At 44.0% G+C, this 21,427-nt stretch overlaps 1 protein-coding gene across 8 annotated transcripts in view; it reads right to left on the bottom strand.

The window, feature by feature from the left end:
* The window catches only part of kif20ba (kinesin family member 20Ba), a 67,785-nt gene that overhangs the window by 29,279 nt on the left and 17,079 nt on the right, over positions 1–21,427 (bottom strand). For 6 of the 8 annotated variants that reach the window (XM_026189918.1, XM_026189919.1, XM_026189913.1 and 3 more), the window contains 16 exons: positions 21,228–21,367; positions 21,011–21,128; positions 19,679–19,847; positions 19,253–19,407; positions 18,573–18,992; positions 16,936–18,068; positions 15,753–15,891; positions 14,904–15,026; positions 14,664–14,724; positions 14,090–14,215; positions 13,625–13,761; positions 12,342–12,497; positions 10,243–10,410; positions 6,892–7,017; positions 4,778–4,888; positions 1,009–1,218 (listed from right to left, as the gene is read on the bottom strand). In XM_026189918.1, coding sequence (XP_026045703.1) covers positions 1,009–1,218; positions 4,778–4,888; positions 6,892–7,017; positions 10,243–10,410; positions 12,342–12,497; positions 13,625–13,761; positions 14,090–14,215; positions 14,664–14,724; positions 14,904–15,026; positions 15,753–15,891; positions 16,936–18,068; positions 18,573–18,992; positions 19,253–19,407; positions 19,679–19,847; positions 21,011–21,128; positions 21,228–21,367 — 3,492 coding nt within the window. The remainder of the gene's footprint in view (positions 1–1,008; positions 1,219–4,777; positions 4,889–6,891; positions 7,018–10,242; positions 10,411–12,341; positions 12,498–13,624; positions 13,762–14,089; positions 14,216–14,663; positions 14,725–14,903; positions 15,027–15,752; positions 15,892–16,935; positions 18,069–18,572; positions 18,993–19,252; positions 19,408–19,678; positions 19,848–21,010; positions 21,129–21,227; positions 21,368–21,427) is intronic. The other 2 variants (XM_026189916.1, XM_026189915.1) reach the window with 2 other exon arrangements.

The raw sequence follows: 21,427 nt of genomic DNA, 5'->3' as shown, positions 1-21,427 counted from the left end.
ATTTTATGTGCATCTGTGTTGTGTGTGGTCATTTGCGGCGGTGCTCTGTTGCAGATGTTTCAGGAAACATTTACGTCAGAGTGATTCTGAAAAACATCAGCAAAACGTCTTCGTCACCAACCAACCACTCAAAGATCCAGCAGAGCATTAAAAACACCAGGAAGCTTTTAAATTAGCAACCAGTCAAACCCGACCGAAGCGCAGACTTTTAGCTTTAATTTAAGGGCTTCTGTGCATCTGTGTAGAAACTACAGACATTTTTTATGGAGCTCGTCTGCAGGACTGAGCCAACTGCCTTCCACAAAGCTGTGAACTGAAGTCTTGCCTGACAAACACCGTGCATGACAGTAACACAACAAAAACTGAAACCAGCAAATCTGGAAATGAACTGAAGTGAAATTAAATGCAAAATAAAAACTTGAAATGAAATAAAACTACAAACCAACTAGAAAAAACAAAACTTGAATAACTGTGCTGCTGCCTGCTTTACTGTTAGACTATGAAGTGCAGAAATTCCTAGAAGCATAAATTGACTTTCACGTCACAGCTGTTCGTTTTCTCTTTGCTGGAGAGAAAGCAACAAATCTAACACTGTTTACAGCTGCTGCTGCAAAAGGTACGTGTTAGGACAACCATGCTCAGCCTGCACTGGCTGGATTAATGGAGCTGAGAGAAGATTTTCTGAACACAACATGGTGGAGAAATAAACAACCCTCACCCCTGATTGTACCTGGAAACTGTAACTGGATCACGGCTCAGGCTTCTGTGTGCAGTTGGGTTTTTCCCCCCATTTGATTTATTTCTGGGAAACCTAGAGGGACGCACTGTTACGAGTGTGGGTTCATTTAAAGTGTGATGTTTGCGTGCGCACTATTTTGCACCTGTTTGGAAATGTGGGAAATATTAAATGCAAAGTTCAGCCAATAACAAAAACAAACCTCCTAATTTATGATTTTTACTTCCTCGATAATCCTGGTGACGAGCAGCTTTCATTTTACAGGTTCTTACCTTCTCCATCTCGCCGCTCTTCCTCTTGCGTGCTGAGCGGGTGATTTTGACGGTGACGGCGCCCTCCTCTCCCTGCCGGCGCAGAGCCATGCGGTTGGGCTGCAGCGGGCTGAAGGAGATCTCCAGCTCAGGCCGAGGGAAGCGACTCATTCTGCCCTCCTCTGTGGAAATCTCAGAGGACTCCAGGACTGACGGACAGCCGCTCGAAACCTGCGGGACCACATGTGGGCTTAAGGTCAAGGGTCACTTCATCATCACTCCAGAGAGAAATGTCACAAGGTCTGGCGATCGAGGCTTCTCCGCCTGTTACAATAAAGGTGTCGAGGCCAGTTGGCACAACTGCTGAGTGTTATCAAATCAAAAAGCCGAGCCATCAGCTGTAAATCACCTCACATGAAAGGTGACCATGAACAGGCCAATCAGAAGTGATGTGGGTTAAAATAAGGAGCGACATCACAAAAGGCACAGAGCCACGCCAGCAGCGAGAGCAAAAGCACGTCACAGCTGTATCGTAATAAAAATCTCTGCTGTAAGTGAGACGACTCTCACAGCACCATCATTTAAACATGTGACATGTAGTTAAGTTTCCATGTTGTTTAGATGTCATTCAGCTGAAGCCCCGCAGCGTTAAACAGTCTGAGAGCGAGTGAGGAACAATTAAAACAACAGTCAAATTCAACCTGGTACCAAGGCTTTGTACAAGATGTAATAGTGTGCAGGTTAATGGTTTTAAAATGACTCTCAGCTAAGTGGAAAAACAAGGAATAAGACAGCTACATAAGCACATTTCTCAGTGATGCTCATGAAGGAAAGACGTTTCTATAAACTGAACACCTTACTGTTGTCGTCCCACAGAGTCGAGGTTTGATGGATCGTCGAGGAAACGTGACGCTAACAGATTACCGTATTTCCCGGACTACAAAGCGCACCTAAATATTAGCCGCACAAGCTAAAATCAGGGGAAAATCCTGTTTTGTACATACATTAGCCGCACCTGACCAAAAGCCGCAGGTGTTTCAATGTTGACTTATCATATGTAAGAGAATATGCACAAAGGGAATTGTCAGGAAAGAGATGGCTGTTTGGAGACATCACTTTTATTAATATTTTGAAAAACAAGTTATGGGTACATATTTGCACATGTAGTACATAACAGTAACCTACAGCACACCAGAAAAATAGATTCGGACTACCTTTTAGGCTGAGGTGCAGTGACACAGCTTTAACAAGAAGAAAAGTCAGTCATTCACCACCATCTTTCTCTTCTTCCTGCGCACTAAAACCACCAAAGTCCTCTTCTCCAGTGTCGGATACAAACAGGCTCAGGATGGCTTCGTCATCCACTCTTCTTCTCTCCTTCGTTGTCACTTTCAAAACCAAAGAAATCCTCATTGTCAGAGTCGAACACCCTCAGAAGGGCCGTGGCGGTGTCCTCCTCTCCATCATGCAGCAGTCCAGCCCTTCGAAATCCGTTGGTGATCGTGGATGTTTTCACACTTTTCCACGCTGTCAGAATCCACCGGTGGAGTTGGGCATAACTTGCTTTTTGGGCATAACTTGCAAGTTTATCGCCGCTGATCATCCACGCCTCCCGCTGAATGCGTAGCGCTACTTTGAAGTTTGTTTTTCGCGCTACTTCGTACGGCACTACGTTGCCTGGCGGACGGACATGTGACTAACATACCACTCTTGAACCCCGATCCTTCCGCCAGGCAACGTAGTGCCGTACAACAGCGGAACACACAAAACAAATCGTCTTACGATATGACAAAAATCACGGACAATCCATAGAAAAGCCGCACCTGACTAAAAGCCGCAGGGTTCAAAGCTTGTGCAAAAAGTAGCGGCTTATAGCCCGACATTTACGGTAGTCGCTATGTGATGGTTTTTATGTGTGTTGATTTTGGCTTTTAATGATAATCTGCTCAGGTGAATATTTGGTGTGTGGCTTAAGTTACCATGGCGATACACCCCAGCAGGAAGTCAAAAAAAAACTTTGTGACCCTGAAAACTCAGGGTTAACCCTGAAGTCACCTCGCTGAGCCCCAAATCCTGCTTTGTAGCACACGACCCACACTGAAGCAGACAGCGACTCAAAACAGTTCCGGTTATGAAAAGCACATCACGACAACTTCTGAAGTGCTCATCTGCACGCCGCGAAAAGACTCGCTGACGAGGAAAAAACAAAGGCCGTGCAAAAATTGACACTGAGCATAAAAGTCGGCAGAAATGAAAGAAGCTTGTTGTAACAGGGCGGCCCTTACACTTGTGTAGAAATTTGTTTTTTCTGAGAGTGAAAGATACGGGAAAAGTTGCTGCATGCAGTCCTGCAACTTGTTGACCTCTAAAGGCAGTTTATCACATATCTGCATTCCAGGAGGTTCAGACATGCTGTGAAAGGCCTCAGTCCGCTGGAACCTCGAGCACGAACGCTTTAAAACTGACTTCACACGTGAATCTTAGATTATTATTTTATATGTGCTGTTAGTGTTTACGCAAAATACTTTGGATTTCTTGGTTTATTCATTTTGGATGTAGTAAAATCTCAGGTGTTGTAAAGGCTGCAGACAGGAATTAGTGTTTGGCCAAACACAGCAGATTAAAAACTCATCAAGCTGTCTTCTCTTTGAAATTGAATTTGGACAAAGTCCAGAACTGGCAGAAACCAATTGGCTTCTAGTGCAACCACCTACAGTCTAAAGTGTGAGAGCTGGTACTCTGAGTGCCTGATAATGAGGACTCCAACAGAAGCCTCTTTGGTTTTTCTTCTGTTTACTGCAGGCTGGAGAGAGGGGAAACAGTGACGCCTGCTGGAGATCCGTCGCAGGTTCGAGGGAGCATATCCGCAAACTAAGTTGTATTGGACAACACCGTCAGGGGTCTGTTAGATCCAAAACTCGTGCACCAAAGCACCCAGAGCCATAAAGAACATTATGAACTCACACAAAGAGCAAAGATGCCACAGAGGGTACAGCCACCACAGGAAGAACTGTGGTGAGTTCAAACTTCAAAGTTTAAACTTAATCGATACAGAAATTCTGTCGCCCAAAGGCACGGTTCAACAAAAAGGCAAAGGGGGGGGGGTGGTCTGAGCTGCAGGCAGAACTCACTGCTGGCTCGTCTTTGAATCAATGTGTCAGATCAATCGTCTTTGAATGTGTTTGGATTATTCGCAGAGCTGCTGGACTGCACTGGAAGAACGCTCTGATGACTCCAGTCACATGACCTCAGCTGCAGACTGTATCTGACCTTTTCCCGTTCCCTCTGTTTGATCTGTATCATTAATTTAATACACAGTATTGTTATCTCTCTCAGTCTGGTTTTTGCATTGTGTTTTAATTCAAATTGCCAAATCTGCCTTAGTTTTATGTTATCTGTAATGTGTTATTTATGGCTATAACGTTAACTCTGTAGCTACTATTGTGTGTCACTATTACTCTGGAGAAAAAGGTGAAGTAGAGGGAATAAAGTCGGCTGACTAATGCAGCTGTAACTGAGCACACGGAAACTCACCACTGTGGTCACAGCCACTCAAAAGAGCCGTGGCTCAAGCACACGCGCCAACTCGAGCGTACGTTATCGGTTCATAAAGAAAAATCGCCTCTCGCCACTCCCCAGCTCTAGCACCACAAAGGCTCTGTCACGTATCCCACACACTGGTTTGTGACTCTAATAAGGACTGTGTGTGAGGGGATATCTACAGACCACAGGAGGAGGAGGTTCAGTACACAGCTGTTGTTCCTGCACTCGTGTCATCTCAGCAGCTTACCCGGCTGCTGACAGACGCTCTGGTATCTTTCCTTCCAGACTTCCTGACGATGGTTTCACTCCTGGGTTTCTCCATGAGAGCAGCAGAGCTCTCTTTGTTTCCAGCCTGCTGCTGCCAGAACGAGAAAACATCTCATGTTATTATTAACGTCTTTTGATTGTTTTGGTCCCAAAGCTACAAATTGCAGAAAAAAAAAGACATAAAAAGTGATAAAAGTCACAAACAAGTTGGACACTACATATTTTTGTACAGGTACAGCTTTGCTATCTTACTTCTATATGTTCACATTCCCACACACACACACACACACACACACACACACACACACACACACACACACACACACACACCAACCATTGAAATGATTTTATTCATATATCGGGTCAGGGTTTAGATCTTAGTTTGTTTCCTTCAGTGCTGTCATTCACACTCATCTTTGTGGTTACTCACAGCTGGTGTTTAACACTAAAAGGAAACATTCACTCATCCTGGGACATCAGGGGATTTTCACCCACACGTCCCAGGAATGGGTGGACCAAAGAGCAGTTTCATTCGTTTTATTTGTTTTACTTAACGATTTGTCACCAATTTTAGTGGGATTTTTTCATTTGCTGCTCCGATGATACAATTTTTCTACTTCCATGAGATGCTGTGTATGAGGGGAAATAAAATAAGAGTACAGTGGTCCCTCGCTTTAATGCGGTTCACTTTTTTTACGTCTCATTGTGTTCTGCGTCCTGATTGGCTGTAGATCAATCTCGTGCCGTGTCTCCTGTACAGTACAGAATGCGCTCAGCTTGTCAAATTTATTTAATTTACATAAGTCTTCGATCTCTAGCACTGAAGCGCTGCACTGTGTGTTTGTAGGTTTTCTCCCCAACAAACAACAATGTCGACGAGACGTTTTGCAGGCAGCCGCGGGTCTTTGGTTTCATTCTACAATGCTGGACTTATTTTTCTATGAGGGTTTGAACTTTGAGTGTTTAAGCAAGAGAGAAAAGTGTGAAAATGTTCATGCCTGTCTGAGAAATAAAGCTGGCAGATTTCACCTATCGCGAGTTATTTTTAGCACATAACTGACCACTGCACTTCAATTTGGTATGTATTGTTGTACTTTCTTGATGGGATTGTTTTATATTATATCAGGTAAACTATACCAGACGTTTCCTTGTTACAAACAGCCCAGTTTGTCCGTGTTCTCTGCTCATCTTCTGCCTCTGTTTATAGATAGAGATCAGATGTGTCTAATCCGGGCGTCCTCTGCCTTTTTCATTATATTTACACTTCTTACATTTAAGCTGAAGCGCTAAGCAAACCAACAAAAGCAAATCTGCACGCCTGAAGCTCTTTTCTCGTCCCGTTATCCTCTGACCTGCTCGCTGAGAAATGAAAACGAACATCTGTTTGAACATAAGAGAAAAAAAATGTTCCTGCTGCCCGCCATCTTCACCTTCAAACATAAAACAACTACAGAGCTATGCACTCATTTACATCTGCTCTCTTTTTCCATGTAAAACTAAAAATACGGCCCTTTGTTTAAAGACTCCTCAGTTTTGACAGATGCTACATAAAAACATTGAGCTTTAAGCTAAAGGCGCTCCTAACATACTTTTAAACCATAGGAGTAATCTGAGGGCGCAAAGATGTCGAAGCATGCTTGAACATTTTTAAGCGTCTCGGTTCCTGCTCAGACACAGGATGCGTTCTGCTCCCTGCCTGATAAAGTCAGATTTGGATGGTCTCAGGCTTTACAGAGGTCACGTCCAAGGGCTGTTTCCTGATAGACTTCTACAGGACCTGCAGTGCTTTGGAAACCACAGGAGTTTCCTCCTGGTGGTCATTAAGGGCATAAAAGGTTTTACCAGAACAACTTTTAAGTAAAAGTTAGCAGAACGTTCATCCAGACATGAAGCCGACAGGTTCAGATGTTGTCGGCTTACGATGAAAAGAGTGCACGTCTGAACGGGGCTATAAATCAAAGATAAGCACCACTGCCGTCCAGTGTGGAGGATTAAAACCACAAATCTTTAAAGCCACCTTTCAAATGCGACCATGGGTGGATATCTGATTTTGAAAAGTTCTTGTTTGACTCGAGTAAGGCTTAAAACACTGACCTGTGTCACTGTGTCCTCCTGTTTCACTGTGGAGGCCTTGAGCTGCTCCGTCAGCCTCAGGATCTCTGCCTCCTTTTCAGACAGAGCAGCCTGCAGCGTCGCCACGCTGGGACCACCGTCGCTGCCCTGAAACAGGAAGTTCATGGACACTGAGCATGTTTTCTGCATCTCACCTTCAATTTCATGCTTTTGAGAGACCCTTGAAACATGCCAGAGGTGGCTGACAATATAGACTTTCAACACATATCAATTCATTTTCCTTTGTATTGATACACCGATACGGTTCGCTCTCACACCTCCCGGCACATTCCTGATTCATCAGCTTGCTGCCGACCCATTCACCCTCCATCAGAATTGGTTTCTGGCTTGAACGTCTTCGCCTGAATTACCCCAACGCTACAACTACTAGCCCAGCCTAGACTAGTTTATGCTATCTGAGCAGAAGTCGAAGGTGAGCAGGTATGTTTGAGCTGCAGGCCGGTGGGTGGAAATAGAAACTGGGACTAATTTGCATATTCATAGATGGAGGAGACCGAAGGAAGCAAAAGGTGTCGAGTTGGATCTGAGCCACTCTGAGGCGTGAAGGGATTACTTTATGGAAAACAGCATGCAACGTTGACGAACAGAGATGAGCTTTTCATTTTTTTAAATCAATGCCAGAAGAAGAACTTCGAAAGGTCAAAGTGGAAAGTTTAATACTTTCTAAGGAAGTCGCACTGAACACAATAGCTTGCACTACATAAAGCTTAAGAGTGGTACACCTCCTATACACAGGGAGAGACGGGGGGGGGGGGGGGGGGGGGGGGGGGGCCCTGTTTGCCTGCAGATGTAGAATCCATTCCCCTCACCACAGAATAAAAGGAACACTCTGAAAAGGTTGAACTCTTAAGAAACCAACAAAATTGCTTCCAATACATCGGAACTGAGGTCTCTGACTTTGAATCATCCTGGAACATATAGAGTGGCTTCAATTTAAAGTTCTGTATGACTAGAAAGATAAACAGCACAAAAAAATAAAAAATATAATTGAAACTCATTTTCTGTGCATCGCTCAGATATAAAGGCTTCGTGTTTTCCTTGTTACGAATGGCTGTGAAGTGTTTTCTCTTTGGTTTCCTTTTATTTGTTATTGTTGTGGAAAATAATCAAATCAGCGGGCACGGTTTAGTATTTCCTGGCGAGTTTGCAACCATTCAAACAGAAACAAGCTGATAAAGAAGAATAACTGTTTTCTGGAGACTAAAATAAATGGATATAAAACACACTTTTTATATTTATGGTTCCATTAAAACCTGGAAGCGTTTACGCCGCTTTGACTTCCATCAAAGTGGGAAAATGAAGTACTACGTTTGGACAAACGGCAGAGGAACCGGCAACATAAATGAGCTAACAATCAAAAGCAGGCCGGTGCGGCGGATCCCCGTCGTTCATTATCACTGCTGTGCGGAGACGTTTTTAAACGACCGAGGCAACAGGCAGGAACTCTTTTCATTCCATCACCAAATTGATGCCAACATTTCAGTATTAGGTTATTGAGGTTTCTGCACTTGATCAAAACATGGACACAGCGAAGGAAACTCTTATTTTATTTATTAAAGATATATTTGATGCAGACGATACCAAATGATAAAATTGAGTTGTGTAAAAATATGACTAACATTTTATTACATTCCCCTTTAAAATCTCCAACAAGTTGTCTGCAACTCAGACATCCATCTCAGTACTCCATGTTGAAGCGTGCACAGGAGGTAAGCTGCAAACCTCCTGAAGCATTTTTACCTTCACTGCACAAAAGTCATGGCAAACAGCAGGAGCATGAAAACAACACTGGAAGAACAAGTTTTTAACAAACATGATCAAACTTTCTGTCCTGTCACACCTGAGGTCAAAAAACAGCAGTGGCTGTTCAACAACTTAAGGCAGAACAACTCGCGCTGCAGTTCTATCAAACATCATATCTGAAGAGATCCAGACACAAGGGTGTCACATTTTACTCGCTTCGACTCATCTCTCCTTTCTTCCTCACCTCCTGCACTCACGTAGCTGGTGGGAGGGGCTAAAGGGCGGCCACGCAGGAAGTGACCAGCAGCGATATCATAGAAAGCCAACGACATTCAGCGATTTCGGTAGAATTCAAACTGAATTAAACTATAAATAAGACCAAAAGATACTGCTGGCTGACATATGACGGGGGGGAGGAGGGTTATGTATTAGACGGTTACCTAGACAACGCTAGTGTGGACTGTCCATTAGTGACTAACCATCAGCTGGTAGCAGCTCCTTCTGCATTGGATGAGCTTCTCTTTTTGTTTTGATCCATTTTCTTGAAATAAATTTGAAAACCGGCGGCAGAAATTTGACAGATACTTTTTTTTCCTCTTTCTTTTTTTTGGGGGAAAAAAAAAAAAAGACGCATACTTAAATATCTGCAGAAATGCACAGCAGGTCCCGGCGTACGTTACAGCGTAGGGTTTCAACCCATAAAGTCATCCTTAGAGAGGCATGGAGAGGGCTCGACGCTATTTTATTTGAAACTGTATCCACTCATAATACAAGTCCAGTGATTCCCTGTAGTGACTTCATATATCTGTGTGCAATCAGCACTGCAGTGTCAATATTTCAATGCTGTAGCTGTTTTTCCCACATTCACACTTATTGACTTTCCTTTACGTCACTTAGTGGCTTTTCCGATACAGAGACGCCTGCAGCAAACTGGCTGCAGATCTCCACCAATTTTTTTTTTAAATCAATACGGTTTGTGCATAATTATAACACCCCTCCCCCAACTGACTCTTTTATGCTTTAGGTGGACTGCCCGGTCACATTGAGTGATGATACTATGATAAAAAGCCTAAAAGCTAAAACAGATATAGTTCCACATTCACAAAGGTGTATGTGAGGTTTAAAAAAAACAAAAAAGGGATGCAGAAAACGTGGAACAGATAACCTGTTCGCTCTACGAGGCATTATTCAGTCCTCTTCAATAAATCCTGTTTAAAGATTTAAATAAAGAAATAAAACATGGCAGGAAGTTCAAACGTCCACCTCTGACTAAACCGTGATCCATCACATCACAGCAGGTTTTAAACTGATGGGCTGTAAATAGACTGAGGTGAAACACAGCAGGGCTGTAGGCTTATTTTATTATATACTAAATATACTTTATACTGAAGGACATTACCTGACGGTGTTTGAGACACACATTGCAAATATCACCCCGTATCTTGCACAAGAAACAGACGATCATGCCTTAAACCACCATGCTTAACCTTTCCCATCTTTCTTTTATAACAGGAGCCCGATTTAAGACTCTGCCTCCGGGGCCTGTGATCCTCGTTATGTTATACTGACCTCTTGTGGCGGCTGTGTGTTATTTTGCTGCAGCTGCTGGATGAGCTTGTCTTTCTCTGCTTGGCTGGAAAGAAGCCTTTTTAGCTGGACCTCCAAAGCTGCGACCAGAGTGTCTCGCTCCTGCCTCCAATTCTCCATGGTTTTCTCCTTTTCAGCCAGCTGGGACTCCTGACGGAAAAGGAGAAACAGCATCATACAGTGGGGCAAAAAAGTATTTAGTCAGCCACCGATTGTGCAAGTTCCCCCACCTAAAATGATGACAGAGGTCAGTAATTTGCACCAGAGGTACACTTCAACTGTGAGAGACAGAATGTGAAAAAAAAATCCATGAATCCACATGGTAGGATTTGTAAAGAATTTATTGGTAAATCAGGGTGGAAAATAAGTATTTGGTCAATAACAAAAATACAACTCAATACTTTGTAACATAACCTTTGTTGGCAATAACAGAGGTCAAACGTTTACTATAGGTCTTTACCAGGTTTGCACACACAGTAGCTGGTATTTTGGCCCATTCCTCCATGCAGATCTTCTCGAGAGCAGTGATGCTTTGGGGCTGTCGCCGAGCAACACGGACTTTCAACTCCCGCCACAGATTTTCTATGGGGTTGAGGTCTGGAGACTGGCTAGGCCACTCCAGGACTTTCAAATGCTTCTTACGGAGCCACTCCTTTGTTGCCCGGGCGGTGTGTTTTGGATCATTGTCATGTTGGAAGACCCAGCCTCGTTTCATCTTCAAAGTTCTCACTGATGGAAGGAGGTTTTGGCTCAAAATCTCACGATACATGGCCCCATTCATTCTGTCCTTAACACGGATCAGTCGTCCTGTCCCCTTGGCAGAAAAACAGCCCCATAGCATGATGTTTCCACCCCCATGCTTCACAGTAGGTATGGTGTTCTTGGGATGCAACTCAGTATTCTTCTTCCTCCAAACACGACGAGTTGAGTTTATACCAAAAAGTTCTACTTTGGTTTCATCTGACCACATGACATTCTCCCAATCCTCTGCTGTATCATCCATGTGCTCTCTGGCAAACTTCAGACGGGCCTGGACATGCACTGGCTTCAGCAGCGGAACACGTCTGGCACTGCGGGATTTGATTCCCTGCCGTTGTAGTGTGTTACTGATGGTGACCTTTGTTACTTTGGTCCCAGCTCTCTGCAGGTCATTCACCAGGTCCCCCCGTGTGGTTCTGGGATCTTTACTCACCGTTCTCATGATCATTTTGACCCCACGGGATGAGATCTTGCGTGGAGCCCCAGATCGAGGGAGATTATCAGTGGTCTTGTATGTCTTCCATTTTCTGATGATTGCTCCCACAGTTGATTTTTTCACACCAAGCTGCTTGCCTATTGTAGATTCACTCTTCCCAGTCTGGTGCAGGTCTACAATACTTTTCCTGGTGTCCTTCGAAAGCTCTTTGGTCTTGGCCATGGCGGAGTTTGGAGTCTGACTGTTTGAGGCTGTGGACAGGTGTCTTTTATACAGATGATGAGTTCAAACAGGTGCCATTCATACAGGTAACGAGTGGGGGACAGAAAAGCGTCTTACAGAAGACGTTACAGGTCTGTGAGAGCCAGAGATTTTCCTTGTTTGAGGTGACCAAATACTTATTTTCCACCCTGATTTACGAATAAATGCTTTACAAATCCTACCATGTGGATTCATGGATTTTTTTTCACATTCTGTCTCTCACAGTTGAAGTGTACCTCTGGTGCAAATTACTGACCTCTGTCATCATTTTAAGTGGGGGAACTTGCACAATCGGTGGCTGACTAAATACTTTTTTGCCCCACTGTATATGCCCGACCAACATTCTCGCCAATTAAAGCTGCGCTCCAAAAGTAACTCCATCAGTAAAAATCATCCTCCGCTGTAAGTATCACAAGCAACTTTGTGAAGCTCATATCTGAAAGCAAAAGCCACATTTTAACTAATCAGGTTTGTAATTAATACGTATGTCTGTGCTGAATTTATTGTAAGGTGGGTCCTTTGATAATAAGAAAGTGGTTGAATGGCAATCACAATCTAACTCGGTTCAAACTCTCATTGGTCGATGGTGGGTGTCAGACAGTTTTTAGCATCGTCCTCCTCTTACCAGCTCGCTCTGCAGCCGAGTGCAGCGCTCTCTGTCTTCGGCAAACTTCCTCATTTCTTGGTTCCTCTTGTCCTCGGCCTCTTTAGCTTGGCCGATCAGGGAGACTTTTTCCTCCAGCCATTTCCTGCGGTCCGCCTGGTGCTTCTCTGCAGAAATCTACGGAACAAAAATAGTACGTAATAAAACTAAAAATAGTAAAAGGTAAAATTGCAAACATGTATTCAAATTAACTAAAAAAAAAAAAAAAGGTGCTGAACTATGTTATTGCAAACCTGACTCAAAATCAAAGGCCTGCTAACAGGAATTCCTCCAAACTCAACCATGAACCCTTGTGTGTAGTTGGCAGACTGAATTACACCTTCTGTCTAAAGAAAAAACATATTTAATAAATTTGTCTATTTTCTTCCACTTATCCAATCAGGGTCACGTGGGAATGAAACATATCACACAGCTGACATGGGGCGAGAGGGGGGGTACACCCTGGGCTGTCCCAGTGCTAACACAGAGAGACACACACAACCAGTCACATCTATGGGCCATTTAGAATCACCCGAACTAACCTCACCCCACTGACTGCATGTGTGGAGGAATCTGACGCTCTCACGGGTCTCCTACAGCAGTTCCCTCAGTCCTAAAAAGAACCAATGTGACCCCGGCTATTATTAAGGTTTATTCTTCTTCGAGCGAGTCACTTCCTCCACGCAGCAGGTCGGAGTTTTATATGTCACACTTTTTCTTTTAACAAAAATGTACTTGGTAAGAGTCAGAACACAAAGTATTAGGTTGAAGTTGGGTGTTAAACTTAGACAAAGATCAATGTTTAGGTTGAAAACAACAGTTTCTGTTTCTTCTTCTTTTTTTTCTTTTCTTTCTTTTTTTGATTTATTTGGTTGCCAAGGTGACGCAATATTGTGCTAACTGCCACAAAATCGTAACTAACGTCCATGAAGACAAGCTGATTGTTTTTTAGACTATTTCTCGGTTTGTTGAGATCAGGCTCGACAATCGCAGATGAAGATCTGGTGCAGTCAGACCTCAGCATAACAAAATGATCCCCATCATCCTGACGATGACGCACACAGCTGTTTAACACGCATATCGGACCAGCCAAAGACACGTGAACTGTAATCAGGACTGAAAAGACTGAACACATGATCGTACAGAATATAATATACATGTAATCTTAAGTCCTGGGCTCAAAGTCCACTTGCAGACACACTGTTTGGTAACATTTCTGTTCTGGGACATCAACACAAATGCTAATAATGAATCTGCTTCCGTACCTTCACGCTGTCCTGAGCTTCAGCTGCTTCCTGTTTGGCCCTTTTTAAGTCATCTGATTGGCTGTTGCTCAGCTGCTGGTGTGTGTTGTTTCCACTTCCCTGCTGCTGCAGCAGCATCTCTTTCAATTTTTCCACCTCTGAAAAGGTTTACAGCACAGAACGAAGACTGACGACACAGCATATGTAAAGTTAAATGCAACTTTAAGTATAGCTTTACAATAACTAGTAAGACATGAGAGTGCAAGAAGTACCGTAAAAAAAAAGAGAAAGAAAATGGGCAGAGAACATCTCTATTTACTGCATAATTAAAACTATGAAAACTAGAAGTAGAGCATGTCAAAGGTCAAAGTCGATAAACTGTTGCTTTGAACTATAAAAGACTGAACCTGAGCCAGTGTCCGTACGAGAGCCTTCGACTTCCTCTAACTACTAAAACCTGCCTTCTTTTCACCTCCTGTTTCTTACCACTGGAGAGCTCCTGGATGAGGTTAAGTTTCTCCTCCAGGACCTGCTCCATCTGCTCCTGAGTATCCTCCTGCTCCGACAGAGCCAAACGCATGCCCTCCATCACCCGCTCCTTGGCCTCCAGCTCTACGAACGACCAAAAACACACGCAGCAAAAGTTCAGGTTCACATCCACCACGATGAACAAGTTAGTAACCTCTGCTGGTTACTAACATAAAAACCAGTTAGACACTACTGGGAAAGCTTGAGTGAACATTTTTCCTGTTCAACAGTTTGGCGATATTTGAAGAGTCCATATTGTGTGAAGTTAAGAGCAGGACACATGAACATGGGAAGAGCACCAACGTCTTTACTGAAGGACCTTTCACAGGTAAAGACAGTTGGTGAGGACAGATTTTTACTCTTCCTTCTTCACTCAGTAAGAAAGAGTAGGTGGCGGAGAAAGGGGAGCTTAGCGCTGCCTTTGCAATAAAGGTAAGTGGGAGAAAGTGGACGGACAGCTTAAACGTTAAGATAAATGTGTTTGGGGAAAAAACAACATGTATAAGTGAATAAAGCACAGAGAAACTCTGACCTTTACAGGCCTGCTGGTAGCGCTGCAGCGTCTGGTCAGACTTTGCATGAGATGACTGCTCCTACAGAGGCAGGCAGAAGGCATCAACAACATGAGACGCTCCCCACAAAGAGAACGACTGTCTCACATTTACTAGTTATCATCATCACATGTACATTACACAATATATTATTATCAGCAGCATGATGATCTTGCTCCCACACAGTGAGTAGTGTCTGGTGGAGGAACAGATGACCTCACCACTTTGAGCTGCTGGATGGTTCGGTCTCTGCCGGCGAGGTCAGACTGAAGCTGCTTCTTTGCTTTCTCAGCGTCGGACAGTTTCTGCTTCAGAACCTTCTCCTCGTCTCTCATGGCTGAAATCTGGACAAAAAGGACAAAAAGTAAGGATCTGAAGCTGACTTTACTCAGTCACAGTAATCTATCTTACTAGACCACAGAGCAGTCATTACTATTTTTACAAACACAAATCAGCATTAAAGGTTTCTGAAAGTAAAAGGTTCGACTTTTTCCCAGCATGCAGCTCTGCAGGTTAACTGTGATTCAGAGCTCTGCTGCTCAGGGCTGTACCAGCCTAACTGGAGCATGAACGGGGTCCAGCTCACTCCTGATAGCACCGTGAGGATAAATGTGTACAGGCACAAATGTGGTGCATGTCTGAAATGTTTGTGAGGACACGGCTAAAAACATTTAAGACACATCGAAACATAATTTAAGCCCATTTAAGCCAAGTTTGTTCTTTTAAGGACCTGCTGTCACTGATGTAGATCACTGGATCTACTTTATTTAAGAATTAGCAGCAATCCTGACCTCTCACTGGCACTAAAGCCATCTTTGCACTGGAGTTCTAATATTCACGCAAAACTAAACTGACACTAAACATTTTAAAGTAAATAAAACCGAACTGAAACAGTCAAACTCACACTGGAAACCAACCAAAACTAAACTCAATTTAAAAATCTAAATAAAATAAACCAAATTAGGAAAAAACTGTAAGAACTCTGCTGGAAGCAGCTGATGTGCTGCAGTAAACTGCATCAGCAGTGAGGAGTGTGAGCGACAGACTGAAACATCCAATAATGCGTGCACCTCCTTCTGGACCTGCTGCATCTGCTTCTTGTAGTCAGCCAGCTTCTCTCTGAGGTCTGAAGAGTCCTCCTCCTTCCTCTGAAGGTCCACGCTGAGGCTCTTCACCTTCTCTGAGTCCTGCTTGGCGTTTTCCTTTAGCCTGAGAGGGAAAGACACGATGTTCAGACTCTTTCATGGCTGGATTTTTACAACGTCCACCAGACTCAAAGGTACGAACAAACCAAAGCAGCCTAATAAGTGCTAAAAAAAATGATGAACAACACAGTCAGTGCTTCCCACTCTCTGTTACTTTTCTCCTTGAGAGGATATAAACAGCAGTTTGGGAGAGCGACACACCTACAGAGAGAATTCAGTCTGTTCTACAGCGATACATTTCTCATTAGTTAGTATTCCCTTTAACACCGTTTATATAAGAACAACATTTTACTGTCATTTTTCATTGTTAATTAGCAACTCAACCACCTTTATGTTCCAGGGAACCATCTCTAAATCCCAGATTATAAGAGAGGGGCAGAAATTTATGAACCTTTATCAATACAGGCGGTCTATAACAATTAATTTCATCCTGATCGAGTCAAGGTTTTAATTAGAGATAAATATTCTTCGATGTTCACCTGATACAGTCATGAAATCATCACAGATGTAGGTAAATAAAAACATTTAATAGTTTTGTTCAGGTGAAGAGGAACAATGTTTGTGACCTGCAGTATGAACCCGGCTTCATCTTTCCTGATTTTTTGTTGTTACTTTAGAAGTTATAATTAGACTCAAACAGCAAGAATTCTCATTTACCATCAGTAACATTGTGAGCTCTGCGCTGGCTCTGAGAGCAGCTGCGCACTAATGCAGTCATTACAAAGGCAGGCTCAGCTCTGGGCTGATGAGTTTCCCATAATAGCAACTCTTGTAGATAAAACTCATCAGAATGATTGAAAGCATGTGTTTCACAGTGATTTGGAAGAGCAGATACGTGAGGGAGGCGGAGGCGGGATTTTAGAGAGCCGGGCTGAGAGCGGAGATATTTTACACTCCGGCTGTAGCGGGAACCGACGCGTCTGTAATCCTGAGCTAAATGTAACATGAAAAGGCTTTGATCAGTTTCACTGGGCTTAACAACGATGATGTAGCAGCTACAGGCCCAACTTTCCAACTTGCCTCAGATCTAAACACAATGACGAGTTACCTGCTGATGTCCTCGTCTCTCTTCTTCAGCTCGACTTCCTTCTGAGCGATGGCCTCGTGCGCCACCGCCAGCAGCTCCCGTCTCCTTTCGACCTCCTTGCGCCGGGCCTCCTGAACAGCTTGGCACTCATCCTCCTCACGCTGCTCCTGAGCCTCCTGCAAACTCTTCTTCAGGGATGTCACCTGTGCATCCTTTTCCAGCAGCTCTTTCTGCAGCTCTGCTAGCTTCTCCTCCATCTGACTGTCCTTTTCCTCCAGCATCCTCTCGGTCTCTGAGGACGACGGCTGAGCTTCGGTTTTGCAGGACTCCTTTTGTTTCTCCATATTGGAAACTTTTTCCCTGAGTGACGCAGCCTCAGCCTGGAGGTCAGAGTTCATCCTCTTGAGCTCTTTAGCCTCTGAGTGAATCCTGGCGTCTTCCACCTCTGTCTTGAGGCGCTCTGCAGCTCGCTCCTGCTCGCTGAGCTTCTGTCTGAGGTCATCCACGAGCTTGCTGGAATTGGATTTTTGTTCACTCAGTCTGCGTTTCAACTCTTCCAGCTGCTGCAGCGATGATGCTTCTTGTTCTCGCAGCCTCTCTTTGAGCTGCTCGACCTGCCTTTCTGAGGCCGCCGTCTGCTGCTCGAGTTTTCCTCTCAGCTCCTCTGCTTCTTCTCTGGAATCCTGTTTTTGGCACTCGAGCTGAGTTTGGAGATCATCCAGTGGTGCCTGTGACATCTCTCCCTGCTGCTTAAGTTTATTTTGCAGTTCTTCAACTTCCTGTTTTGAAGATGCCTCCTTCTGACTCGACAGCTCCAGCTGCTGGTCCAGGACCAGCTGTTTGTGTGCCAGCTGTTGTTTGACCTCAGCCAGCTCGTGCTCCAGATCCAGCACTTCTTTGTGCTTGGCCTCAGTTTTCTGTCTTTCCTCAGCCAGGCTCTTCTGAAACTGAGACACTTCCTCTTGCAGTTTCTCATTCGCACCTTGTGACACTGCAGAGGTGTGCACTTCCTGCTTTAGCCTGTCAGCTTCCTGTGTCAGAGTTTGGATCTGGGAACACTTCTCCTGAATCGCCTTGGCTTGTTCATCCACTTGTGCTTGAGCAGCTTGTAGTTGGACAAAGGCTTTTTCAGCTCTCTCTGCGTTGCTGGTCACCTGTGGCAGTTTCATGGTAAGCACAGGGAGTTTTAATCAAACACAAGAGACAAAATTCCACATGATATAAACGACATGTAGCTGAAAACACAAACACACACACACAACACACACACACACACACACACACACACACACACACACACACACACACACACACACACACACACACACACACACACACACACACACACACACACACACACACACACACAAAATTTGGGCATTTTCTGGAGTTTAAACAAACAAAAGCATCAAACTCTTGGCTGCCCTCTTATTCCCACCACAGCTGGAAGCTCCCACAACTTTAACTCTACAGATATTTGAGTTGGATCTTCTTCCTGACGCCACACTTTTATACACAAGTTTGACACATAGAAAAACATTAAAATCACTACATCTCGACTGATGCGTGAGAGCGCTGTAAACTGTTTCCAGGGCCGTCACCGTATTCGGGGTGATCGATTTAACATTTTTGGTCACATTTCTGGGTAAAAATCATACCTGGTGTTCTGCAGTTTCCAGTTTCACAGTCAGCTCTCCCAGTTCTTGTCGGAGTGCGTCCGCCTCCTCGTGCCTCCTCTGCTCTGCCAGCCTGCTTATCTCCTTCCTCTCCTCCTCCTCCCTGCTACTCTTCTCTTCATGAAGAGCAGCGAGCGCTGCCATGGCCTCCTCCTTGGCTCTCCTCTCAGTTTCCAGGGCTGCCATTGCTTTCTCTTTGCCTTTTCTCTCTTCTTCAAGGGACTCCAGCATCTTCTCGTTACTTTGCTTTAGATCTCTAACTGCTGCAACGGCCTCATCCCTTTTTTTCCTCTCCTCCTTTAAAGATGCTAGTGCCTCCTCTTTTCCCAAAGTCTGGCCCTCCAACACAGCAAGGGCCTCTTCTCTGGCTCGGAGCTCTTTCTGGAGAGCTGTCAAAGCCCCCTGAGTGATTGAAATGATGGATTACTCCCAGTTTAACATATAAACAGGCGTGAAATGAAATGTGAAAAGAGATATTCATGTAATGCAGACAAAAGTAAACAGGTGTAATTTATAGTGTCTGTACTGCCACCAAGACAAACCAGGCTGGGTAATAAATACTGATGAACAGCTACTTTTAACTGTACATGGATGGTTACAGCTGTGAAGACAAGAAACAGATGAGACCACACAGCACCTCCTCCTGTTCATGTGCTCCCCACCTGCAGCTGCTCTTTCTCACGTGAGCTCTTCTCTTGGGCCAGCTCTGCCGTCCTCTGCAGGTCTCCCACTTGTTTCTCCAGCCGGGAAACCTCTGATGACATTTCTTGGAGCTCGAAGAGGACTGTCCTCTTCTCCTCATTCTCATTTCCTCTGGCTACACCATTTAAGTAAGAGAGAAAAGGAACAAAAGTAGGGCACCAGTAATACTTCATTTTGGCCACTCAAAACTAATTTCAAATATGCAAACACAAATTTATCAGAGAACATTTTTATGCTACGGCTGAACAGAGCTACAAATGCATTCTTCATCCAACAGAAAATATTTCTGCAGGCCATGTGCTCACGCTGTTGGGTGTTTATCTGCAAACCATCTGCTTAATTAGACGAATAAACTAATAGATTTGTGTTCGCCGTCTTGTTTTTACCATTGCACTTGTGAGCCAGCGGTTCCGGGGCTTCCTGCTGCCCTTCATTCGGTTCCAGCTCAGCACCTGCCCGAGGCCCTGCTCGGCCTGGATCTGCACTTCTCTGAGCGGCATCAGTGGATTTCTTTCCTCCCACCAGTTCAGAGGAGCAGGAGTTCAGAAATTTGTCCTGCAGGAAGAAAGAAACAGTTTAGTGGGCGCATCCTGGAAATCCTATTTAATGTAGAGGTAATAACCCCACACATGCACATGTATACATATACCTCTAACAACATATAGCATCCCTTATGCATGTTATGCCTGCAGTAACAGGGTGAGGTCCACAGCTTTTTGATTTAAACTCCAACAGGGAGAATCCTCCAAACACTTCAGGCGACTGCACAGAAATTTGTGACGATTTAGATTTAAAGAAACTCGAGGTCGGACCTCTGAGCACAACATTTATCAAAACATGAAAGAAAGCCGCCCCCTGCAGCTGGAAACCACAAACTCGTTTTCAACACTCGAGGAAAAAACAAACAAACAAAAACTATCGAGTTGTGTTAGATTTTCACTCATTTACAACAGACCACCACTGAGGCTACTTCAGTGCTTATATTTGCCTTATATTCATCTTTTATTCTAAATATGATCATCACAAATGTGCTTGAAACATGATGAATTTGGGCTTTGAGCGACCCCGTCAGGGCGTGCATGTTTTTCATTACAATACTGAGCTGTACACGTGGTGATGAAAACAGACTGAACAAACAGCTGCAGGCAGGAAGCAAACAAAGATGGCACTGTGTAGCATTATTTCAGGTATTTAGCTGACAGATTTCGCAGGTCTTTCCTCCCCACTGCTGTCAGACTCCACAACAAAGACTTTTGCAACTGATCAAACCCACACATGTGCAATAAGACTGCTATATGTGCAATTCTTGTACAATCCTTCTTCTGACGAAGTTGTACTTTTGTATTTTCTTACTCAGTTGTATATAGCAGTTGTATTTCTATTCTATTCTATTGTATATAGTATTTTATTTTATTGCATTGCATTTCAGTATTTTCTAATTTCTGCTACATAACTTTGTACTTTTGCTGTAACAAAACAAATTTCCCACTTGTGGGACTAATAAAGGTAATCTTATCTTATCCAGCAGCGATGTATCTGTTATTGTTGTTTCACATGAGGACGATGTGACGTCGGAGAGGATTACCCACCTGTAGTCTGCGATTTCTTTTTATCTCATTTATGTTTAAATCAAAAGTGAATCAGCAGGCACAGAACAAACTGGTAAAGACAACAATAACTGAAGGACTTTGAAGAACGTAAATGAAGGTTTGTGTTACCACGGCTTCTGCCTCTCCACTGGGTCCAGCAGCCATTTTGTTGATGAGATTCTTGAAAATCTCCAGCCTCCTTTCAGCTCGCTCCTCCAGGATTTCTCTCTCCCTGGCCAGACGCTCACTGAGCCGAACACAAACACATTCGCATGACTTTGAGTTCAGATGTCAAAATAAAATCCCCCCCTGGATCATTGTTAGGACAGCTCTACAAGGGTCTCACTTGTAATCGTTCTGCATCTCGGAGAAAAGCTCCGAGAACTCTCTGCCGATGTCCTCTCGGACTCGGGACTCCATCAGCAGACTTTCAGCTCTGGCTTTCTTCAGCTGCACCTGCAGGTGGTTTAACAGCACCGCCTGCCTCTGAGGGACAAAACAGCAAAACATAACATGAGCTTTTGTACTTTTTTACTTCTTTAGACA

Source organism: Astatotilapia calliptera, chromosome 13 (assembly GCF_900246225.1).
Source record: "Astatotilapia calliptera chromosome 13, fAstCal1.2, whole genome shotgun sequence".
NCBI lineage: Eukaryota > Metazoa > Chordata > Actinopteri > Cichliformes > Cichlidae > Astatotilapia > Astatotilapia calliptera.
The sequence above is the reverse complement of the archived record's forward strand: the minus strand, read 5'-3'. Positions and strand labels throughout refer to the sequence as shown.